This window comes from Zingiber officinale, chromosome 6A (genome assembly GCF_018446385.1).
Source record: "Zingiber officinale cultivar Zhangliang chromosome 6A, Zo_v1.1, whole genome shotgun sequence".
NCBI lineage: Eukaryota > Viridiplantae > Streptophyta > Magnoliopsida > Zingiberales > Zingiberaceae > Zingiber > Zingiber officinale.
The window spans coordinates 82,107,284-82,117,975 of record NC_055997.1 but is presented as its reverse complement, the minus strand read 5'-3'; the positions used below and the strand labels follow the sequence as shown (position 1 = coordinate 82,117,975).

At 33.1% G+C, this 10,692-nt stretch overlaps 1 protein-coding gene across 1 annotated transcript in view; it reads right to left on the bottom strand.

The window, feature by feature from the left end:
- Window positions 1–10,692, bottom strand: part of LOC121994987 (midasin-like) — a 62,680-nt gene that overhangs the window by 35,287 nt on the left and 16,701 nt on the right. Inside the window, exons 22-38 of the mRNA XM_042548853.1 lie at window positions 10,385–10,578; window positions 10,233–10,287; window positions 9,197–9,347; window positions 7,596–7,669; window positions 5,562–5,694; window positions 4,661–4,759; window positions 4,476–4,576; window positions 4,299–4,388; window positions 4,150–4,215; window positions 3,902–4,066; window positions 3,587–3,794; window positions 2,591–3,477; window positions 1,021–2,508; window positions 755–932; window positions 618–683; window positions 155–237; window positions 8–70 (exon numbers count right to left, since the gene is read on the bottom strand). Coding sequence (XP_042404787.1) covers window positions 8–70; window positions 155–237; window positions 618–683; window positions 755–932; window positions 1,021–2,508; window positions 2,591–3,477; window positions 3,587–3,794; window positions 3,902–4,066; window positions 4,150–4,215; window positions 4,299–4,388; window positions 4,476–4,576; window positions 4,661–4,759; window positions 5,562–5,694; window positions 7,596–7,669; window positions 9,197–9,347; window positions 10,233–10,287; window positions 10,385–10,578 — 4,101 coding nt within the window. The remainder of the gene's footprint in view (window positions 1–7; window positions 71–154; window positions 238–617; window positions 684–754; window positions 933–1,020; window positions 2,509–2,590; window positions 3,478–3,586; window positions 3,795–3,901; window positions 4,067–4,149; window positions 4,216–4,298; window positions 4,389–4,475; window positions 4,577–4,660; window positions 4,760–5,561; window positions 5,695–7,595; window positions 7,670–9,196; window positions 9,348–10,232; window positions 10,288–10,384; window positions 10,579–10,692) is intronic.

Genomic DNA, 10,692 nt, shown 5'->3' with positions numbered 1-10,692 from the left:
CAATGGTTGTTGTAGAACTAAAGGTCAATTCAAGATTTCTCTTTTTATGTTCAAACTGTCCTGTGAGCCCCTGAACAAAAAAAAATGATAAAACTGTAAAATTTATTTAATAATAAAATAATATTTAATTCAGTAAAACACTGCTAGTAAATACCTGATATAGTTCATCAATCTTGGAAAGGATGTTGATGTCATCCTGAACACCCTTCGTTGCCAGATATGATGACATGCAAAGAGCTGAAATGGGAATTAAGATATAACTACATGATTAATCTCTCTAAACAAATGAAGATGATGCAGTTCAAAATAATAACATTCGCATCTAGGATATCCTTGATTGCTAAACCCACTTGAAAAGGTTAAACATAATGAGAAACTTTTTTTATCAAAGCAAATTCACAACCAGTTGTTAAATACAGAAACATGCTAGTTGGACTACTAACTAAAACTAGTTAATAACTAAAAGATAATAGGTAATAAAAAAACGGCACTGATGTGCCAATTGGCATAGCAACTTCAGGAAGGTACTTCAAACAACAAAATAACAAAAAAAAAATAGTAAATTCAAACACTGTTAAAAAAAATGACTTCAAAAAAAAAAGAAAAGTTAGCAGCACCTTTTAGAGCCAATTGCTTCAGTTCCAAATCAGATGATAGAATAATGTTGATCATATGCTTATCATCTGCAAAATCAAATGCAAATTATCCCTATTACTATGTCTTCCAAAAAAAATAATCGACCAACACAACATACCATCAGAACCGTTGTTTGTTAACCTAGCCTTCAGCCAGACCTCATCACAAAAAGTAAAAAGTTGTTGCATCTTATCATACACATCACTAGATGCTGGAAAAAATGGATGGCCTCCATAAAGCCATAGTGCATGTTTTTCAATGTCAAAATCCCAAATTGGCATATTATTCATTTCAACCTATCAATAAACATGACAAAAATTATAATTTAATATTGACCTTGAAAATCATGGACTAAATATGAGACCATGCATTAATATCACATACCAGAACAGCATCTACACATTCAGGGAAATGAGGCCTCAATTTTGTTATTTCTCTTCTCAGGAAGCTCCATGTTATTGATAACAAATCATGATTAGATGAGAAAACATTTTGCCAAAACAGCATGTGATACTCAATAAGCTCAGTGTATATCTGCTGAACTTCGTGTGACTCCAAGATATGTTCAAGTGCTTCTTTCTCCAAACGTCCCAAAAAGTTCAATACAGGCAACACAGGGTACTGCAAACTCTCACATTGGCTTAAAGAATCTGATTCCATATTCCACTGCCTATATGTAAGGCTAAGCAATCTTACAGAATCGGCAGCACTGCACAGACTTTTTTGGCAATCCTTCAGCATTTCATGAGAAACCAAATTCACCACCTCATGAGAAAGCACTGGAAGAGGCCTCGATCTAACATCAATCTTATGATAAGATATCACATCCTTCCAGTACTTGCAAATACATTTCCAAATAGAATGATTTGTTTCACTCTGAAAAATGTTCAAGATAGAATTAAAATATTGACAATATTGTTGCACCTGAGACCCGTACCATTTGAATAGTAAGGCATACAAGGAAGTATCACTTTCCATAGCCTGCTCAATTGACCAGTTTGCAGCAAAGAAAAGCATATTGTTGATAAGAGTCAAGTCAAATTGATTGATACTAATTTGAGCCTCAAGATTTGTCTCATAAACACAATCCGGAAATAAGAATTGACGAAGCATATTCATAGGTATGATCGATGGGTGAATTTTCTGACTTTGAATTGCTGTAACCATTTCATGTGTTTGGAATTCACAGGATGCAGATTGAAATAATAAAAATTCCAAAAACAAACAGCTCTCTCTTGTAGATGTCTCTCTTGAGTACCATTTTGCACATCTTAATGTGAGAGGAGATGGCCAACCCTTAGGCAAGTGCAAAGAAGGCCCTAGTATTTCATTTGACACAAACCAATTAGTATCTGACAAATAAGAAAATTTCGCTTTCATAACTGCATCTACTCCCTCATCATCCCCAAAAGATGACAAATAAGTGTGCTCCCAACTAAGCTGGAGGCTCCATTTGGGTTGATTGCCCATCAAAAGTAGCTGCTGGAATAGTTGAACCCAGCGTGACAGCTCACGAAGAGTGATGCGGATACCTAGGCGTGACCCCTCCTTTGTAAGGTACATATGTGCTTCAGTCATTGCAGAAACCAACTTGTTGTAAGGAATGCCAGACAAAATTAAGAACCTTTTGACATCTTCTCTATCACTCTCCAGATGTACTTCTTTAGGCAGCCAAATTTGATTCATCATGAATATTTCAACTCCTCTGTTGCGCATGGCTCTAGAGACTTCACCATGCTTTGGATCAACAGTGATGAACATTCGGAAATTAGGATGGGCTTGTAATACCATTGGTTTACCATCAAGTAGCCCACATTCGTTAATTATGATTGAGCCATTTGGCTCAAACAAAGAATTGATCCTGTCAAGAACCTGAAAGGAAAATGGAGAACCATATGGGAAAAGATAAGTATAAATAAATTAAAAGAATTGCAAATGATGCATTGAAACGAACCGTGGGATTGCAAAGATTTGCATTCTCAAGAACAACCCAGTCTCCATTTTGTATTGCCTTAATCAAATGACCAGAAACCCATTCAAAATTCGCTGATGAATTCAAAGATGTATTTTTCTTAATGCCAGAAGTAATTGTCCATAATTTCTCCAAGTCATCTTTTGACCAAGAAACAGATAGCTTGTCATTGACATGGTGAAGAAGTTCAATAATCTCAATCAATAGATGGAGGCAATCACAATATCCTTGTTTTGGAATAGGTGGAACTAATGAGGTCGACAAAGAATAATTTTTGTTTCTAGAAGCAAGGAATGAGAACCACTTAGAAATTAGATCTTTCCTCTGATTTATTAAAGCTTTCCAATCTTCCTCCAATTTTAGACTAACATACTCATCAATGTAATGTTCAACCTGTGTGATGACATCTTTATAATTTCGAAAAGAATTATACTGCTCAAAAGATCCAAGTAAGTCTGTGACATCAGTTCCAGGAGAAAGATTCAACTCGTGTAATGTATTTCCAGTAAGATGAGCAAGCAAACGTACAAGGGATGTTTTCCTAGATGAATATGGCCCAACCAAGATGCACAGCCACTGCTGTTGAACACAGTGGAGGCCAACTTCTAAGCTATGAAGCAGTCCTGGTAGAATATTTAGCTGGCTTTTCAGTAATTTAGAAGGTTGGAAATAATTTCTTTTGACACAAGCACTTCCAATAATCAGATAATCACGATTGACATGCACTTTAGGAAACTGAGAAACAGATGGCTTGAGCTCAAACACCTCCTCATAAAGCTTCAGAACTTCATGACGATCAGCTACAGTTCGCATCCTTGGAAGATATACAATATTCAAGAAGCTGTCCATATAGACTTTATTTCGGTTACCTAATAGTTGGATCATCAATTTCACATCATTAGCAAGAAAAGTAAGACAGCCCAATATCATGGATTGTAATTTATCTTATGAAAAGTAAGTTTGAAGAAGGGTACGCACCTTCTATAATTTGGCAAGATCGGATAACATCACGCAGATTGAACTCCCACGGAGAACCTTCCTGACCATACTTCTGATGAATCATAGTATCCTCAAAGAGTCGCTTATTGAAACAAATAAGGTTTGAAAGAACTGTTTCGGGAATTGATGGATATTGTGATCGGCAGATGAAAAGATAATCATTAGCATCTAACTCGTCAACATAAACCTGTAAAGGATTTGGTTCGTCAAAGTAAGAATAATTTTTTATGGGAAAAATAAATATAGTGATGTTGACATAAGACATACTGAAATGGCATATTTAACGAATACTACCTTTGTGAAGCGATTCAGGAATGATCTAGGGAGACTTTTCCTGCCACCACCCTGATGTGAAGGATTCTGGCATGCAAAAATCCTAAATGAAGGAGGGCATTTGAAAGTCAAACCCAGCTCAGGTATGAAGACTTCTGCACGATGGTCTAAAATGGCATTTAAACCCTGTGATCCAACAATTTTAATCAAGAAATAAAAAGGAATAATATACCCAATAGAAGATAAATGGAATGTCGTATAGAAAATACTTCTAACACAGATTGAGGAGCAAGATTAAGTTCATCCAACAAAACCCAGCTACCGTCCTTCAGAGCCTGTAAAAGTGTAGGCCTTACTAAGTAAAATATTGACAATAGTACATATTAAAAGGGATAAAGTTCAAGAAGTTTATCCCAACCTTTAGAAGAATACCATCAGACCAAGAAAATTCCATGCCATTGTCCTTCTGAGTAGGCAAGTCTGAGCCAAGGAGATCCATCATATCAGTCTGCATCAAGATAATATGCAACAAGATAAGACAGTACATCCTTCCTACCCATGATAAAAATTCCAACAATAAAACTATTCATTTAACCTGCTCAGAAAGGTTGATTCGCACCACAGAGTGTCCAGAATATTCAGCCAATGCAACAACTAAACTAGTCTTTCCAACTCCAGGACTACCTTCCAACAGCACTGGTAAACATCACTGTCAGTTAGATTTCATGCCAAGAAATGTAATAAAATGTAACGTTTTTAACACATCCATATGCTACGGACCAGGCTTTGAAAGTTGCATTGCACGTAAAACCCGTAGAACGTTCCTACTAGTAGTAGGTGCTAGGAACTCAAACCCTTCATTCTTGCATCCATATTTCCCTAAAATGAGAAATGGCAGTATAAAGGTGAAACCATCATGGAATTTACAATTCAAATTATCAAAAATATTTCATGCTACAAACACTAATTTGGCAATCTTGATCGTGAACTCAAGGTTAACTTTGATGCAAAAAAGAAAATTAGGCCTATAAGTTTTTGGATTTGCTAAAAATTGGTTTTGGATAATTGTTTTAATTTTGGTTCGGCACCTTAAAGTTTGCAGAAGAGGTATTGCTTAGCTTTTGATCTATAAAATTTGCCTTTAATTAATCTGTGGGAGATTTTTTCTTTGCGGCATAGTTATCTTGATATACCAATTTCGTTCCAACTTCAAAATCAACTCATGAGTTGACCAAAATCAAATATTTCTACAAGCTAAATGAACATTTGATATTGTTCTCAGTGAGGAGAAAGAGTTCTTAGTTGGATTGTCAAAGATCAACTTATGAGTTGACCAAAATCAAAGGTTATTCCACCCAAGGTTCAAAATCTCGAGCCGTGCCTAAGTTTTAATTTCTATTGGAACCATACTATTTCGGTGACGTACCAACGTTTCAATGCATGGTGCCAGTGATGAATTGGAGGTTAAACAAGAAGAAGATGAAACATGGATAGGAGACATTGTTTGTGCCAAGAGGTATTGAGTGTCAGTAATCTACTGGAACAATACATTTCGACTGTTTCATTTGGTACGGTATGAGATTTCAAGCTACGATTCCACTAATAAGTATCAAGAAAAGAAAAAAAATCAATTACAGTGGAAAACTAAAAGTCAGAATGCAAATAATACAACTATAGTTACCTTTAGAAATGCAGAAAGGTTCGATACCAAACTGCTCTTCTGTGACAATCATATTGCAAGTCATTGCATCATCACCCCAGCCATAGCTTTCCAGTTTAGTCCATTGCAAGGGGAATAAAGTGCTGTTACACACCTATCATAACAAAAGCAAAGAACCAAGTTACAGATATTGCTTGCATAAACCAGTATAAAGATTACAAAACTTCCAATTCATCAGGAAGCAGAAGAACGCACATAAAATTCCCCTGATCCACAAACATTGACAAGAAGAATTTGATAAGGAAATTATGCTCTACCTCAAAGATGACAAGAAATAAATTAAGTGCACAGCACATAGTAGTATAAATATTAGCTCAAAGAGAGCATATTAAATTAACAATCACCAAGCCATCTCAACTATTTCAGGTCAGCTACATGGATTTTATTCTCCATTAAACACAATGCAAACAATACAAGGTTATAGTAATACTAACACCAATTTATTTAATGTTTTTGTTGTTCACCTTCTAACCCTTACACCTTTAACTAATATCAGCTCCTCATCTAGAATCCATTATTTTCTATGTTTTTGTTTTCCTAACTAACTATCCAAAAGTGTGATTGTTTCAACTTTGAATCGCTCTTATATAATTGTTCTTTTAGCCTAAAGTGTAATAATCACACAAGGCCGGGAGTCCTCTTAATTACAATCACCTGCACTTTTACATTACATTTCATATAGTCTAATTATAGTTCAAGTAAACTTAAAATCTTGAGTTAGGTCACATCAATTACATCAATTTAGCTATAATATACAAGGATGCAGCATTCAAAGCAACATTTCTACAATACAGGTAGTCAGAATTATAAATGTTCAACCACCAATCAAAAATATATTACAAGGGGAAAAAAAGCAACTATCGCAGAGTTAGGTTCTAACTCAGATAAACATTAGCATGTCAAGTTATTGCACAAATAAGCAAAACCTAAATAATATGCAGAGAATTTTACAATGCAAGAGTTGAAAAATAAATTTGACAAGGTCAATATTGCAACGTCATCCATGCAAACAGGGAAGTCATTTTCTAACCTTCGTCAAAGAGACGACAGAGAAACCTTAGGATACCACCAAAATTACTCAAACAAATTGAACTGTTTTTTCTCAATGTTTGATTTGTTTAGTTAAAAAGAATACTAAGCCCGAGCTTTATCAAACTAATCTCAACATATATATATATATTCAAGCATATGCTTACTTATGAGCTTATTGAACATTTTATAAAGTTATTAAAAATAATATATTTAAGTTCATTGATTTCGTTTGTTAGCTGAGCTGATTACGAGTTCTTTAAACGCTAATATTACAGGTAACAAGAAACTGATAAGGAAATGTTTAAAAGCATAACATTATTGTGTATAGATAATAGACAATTGGATCTAATATTAGATCATAAATGAAATTCTTAATCTATCTAGTAATGGAAAATTTTAAAATATAAGGGTGTGTTTGGTTTGCACATTTTCCATTTTTATTTTCTGGAAAACGCGTGTTTTCTAGAAAATAGAAAATGACTTTAAGACGTTCTCTATTTTTTTAGAAAATATTATCTATTTTTTAGAAAACAGACATAAAAAATGCAAACCAAACATCATTTTTCAGAAACGCGCGTTTTTCAGAAAATGAAAATAAAAACGCACAAACCAAACGCACCCTAAGTTGCTTAGAGTAAATGAGAGTCAATACTGCACATGATGAGATTATCAGCATAGTTTTTTAAAGAAACGTTTGCTGTTACTAAAGAGTAAATGAGAGTCAATATTTTTCTTTCAGATTATTATCATTAGCACTGTAAGGCACATGATGAGACTACCCCAAGGGTTAGAACCTCAATAAGAGTGGTTCACATAAGCAAATACTAACTTAACGCGTCAAATAAAAAGATACAATTAATGCAATCTAGCATGAGCTAGATGGTAAATAAGCAAATCAGACTAAAAGAATAGAACATGCAAAAACCAAATCTGCATTTAAGCAGTAGAAAGATGTGCAGTCACCTTCAATTCTTCAACAAGAAAAGACAGAGCATGCTCTCTCACTTTTTTAGAATCATGTTTCGAGATAGATGTCCCTGCAAAGCATAAAATTTGAAAAGAAATAATACAGAATCCAGTATTATGTGAAATCCAGGCAACAGGATGCAAACATATTATACAAAGTAGAATATATGTCATCTGCATAAGCAACCAGAGTTATTTCATATTTGAAAGCCATAGATAAGCAAATTAAACTATAGCATAAGCTTTCCTTGAATAAACTTGCCAATATACTTAATAGTTGATATAACTTTCAGGAACTGAACTGTTTTTCCAATAGTACTTAAAGAAGACGGCCTAACAAGTATGAAAATGTCAGATAAAATAAATGCAACCAAACAGCTTTAGTAGCTAATCAAACTCGAAAGAATTATTCGATTGCTTAGTTGACATGGAAAGTCATTTGTTAACAGCCAACAAACTTGATTTTACCAAAATGGTATGGAGTCACTAAGTTTGGGCAATATGTTGAAGCTAACTTAGAGCAGTTGGGCGAATCATCTACATAAGGATGGCAATTGGTGAATCCCCACATATATTACTACACAAACAGAATAAAGAATCCGCCTAACAGAACCAGACCCAATTTTCTCTATGTTCCTATTCTCAACCTGAATATGAAAAATAAATAATTAAATAAAGAATAAGTATTTGTTTACTGTTTTAATATTTAATTGATATTCTAATTAATTAAATAAATAAATAGTTAATTTATATAATTATTATATATAAAATAGTATTTTGTATTAATTTATATAAATATGATTATTTAATCTGGATATTGGAGAACTATAAAGGCTACCTAAGTAAAATATTACAAGAACCAATGCTTCCATCTGATTCACGTCACTCCTTTTAGTATTAGAAAGGTAACATACTGTGATGTATCAATTTTAATTCGAGTTATTGATAGATCAATTTTCTTTTAAAAAATTATATTTAATTATTTTTTCTAACAATATTAAGTTGTTTAATAATGGAGAATTTATATAAAATCAATATACAACTTATTTTAAAATTATACACAATAAATATATTTATCTAATAATTACTATATATATATATATATATATATATATATATATATATACCGAAACCATATCGATATGACACAATACGATACCAAAACCGTATCGTTCCGATCTGGGACCGAAATATCATGGGTCGAGATTTTAAACCTTGCTTCTACCACCACTCTTTTATTTTTGTATATTTACTAATACCCTATTTCATTCATTTTTAATACATCTTATTTGAATAAAATCTCGTCTACCTCTCTTTCTCACTTTAACTATTCTATAAATATCTCTTTCCCCTACTCTTTTGTATTCAATTTTCGATATAATCGTTCAAAAATTTTATTCTTTGCTTCATTCACTGTTTTCTCAATCCCTTTCTCAGCTATTGTATATTTTTTTGAGTTTTCCTCATTCTTGCAAATATATAATCCACAATTGACACAAATGTCATTCATAAATTCAAAACTATTGCCTATCAAAGAATAGAAATCTTCAGACATTGGAGGCCAAGAAGCAAATATAAAATATAAAAAGCAGACGTACCCAAACTTAATCCATCAAGTAAAACGAGAAAGCTTCCATGGAGAAAAGCACATATAGATCCAAGGTCTCGCTCCGTAACATTGACAAAAGAAACCCATGATAATAAGTCTCTTAATGTAAGAGATCTACCAATTTGAAGCATGTTAAACCACTGGCCATAAAAAATATATTAGAAAAAAATCAATTAACAGGGCATCAAACAATTATGCAAAGTAGCTTCGTAAGATTTATATCAAAGAACAAAACAAGTTGGAATTAGAGTGCAATAAATTACATCATCAACTATTCAAAGTATTTACCAAGACTAATTTAGATGGTTTTTATTCCTTTAATACCCTTTCGCTTAGTATTTTTATTTATCAAATTAAGAATATAACACCTATATAGTTCAGTTAATATATCAGGATGGATTCAGATGGATTTTATTCATTGACTATATCAGTGTGTGATAAACCGAATTGGTATAAATTCTACTGTTTATGTAACAGTAAACTATATAATTAAATAATAAATTCAATTAAAATCTTAAAAAACAAACTAGAAAAAATAACTCACATAACTATATCAGCACAATCAACACAGAACAGATAACATATTAATCAATATTGAGTTTCAATTTTAAAAGCATGAAACAATTTTAACTATGCTGCTCGGTGTGGTACAAAATTTCAAACCCAAATGTCGGCACAACACAACACTATCAGCATGATAGACACGAGAGAAAACATGTTAATCAATATTGAGTTTCAATTATTTAACAGCATGAAATGATTTAACTATGCCACTAAGTGTGATACAAGATTACAAACCATGCACAATGCAGTAGAGTATTGGAAAAAAAAAACTGAGCTTCTAATATAGCATTTTTAACTTGCACATGAACTGAGTTCCCATATGCCATAACTAAAACAAGCATATAAAGCTAAGCACCACTAGTCTGTAAAACTATCATCTGTAGCTGTTCAATGATGTAAAGAATAAAAAATATATAATTAAATCAGTGCACTAACTAACAATTGGCATAAATGCTTAGTACCTCCCAAAAGTTGAGCATATGATTGGCAAAGGGTGATAGATCTGGATTAATGAATCTGTTCCATAATTAATATAACAAACGTCACTACCATTGTTGTTCAAAATTAACCTCAAGATTACCGGATAGTTCATCAGAACCAGAGTAAAAATTACCTCTCCTGAGCAATACTTCTAAACTCATTCATGTCACTGACAGGAGGAACCCATATCTCTGTAAAGCGATTACGTAGTGCTGGTGATAATTCTTTCTTCCCATAATCACCACCTGGATTCATTGTTGCAAGAAGAAAGAAATTTGGATGTGCAGTTATCTGCTCAAGAATAGCACCGCCCTTCTCGGCTAATGACTGCCAAGTAAATTTAGCTACATAAGCTATCGTTTAAACTGGTTATATTATGATATTGCAAGCAATTCAAAAAAAACACTTCATGTAACCCAAACCAAGATGATAAACAATAGG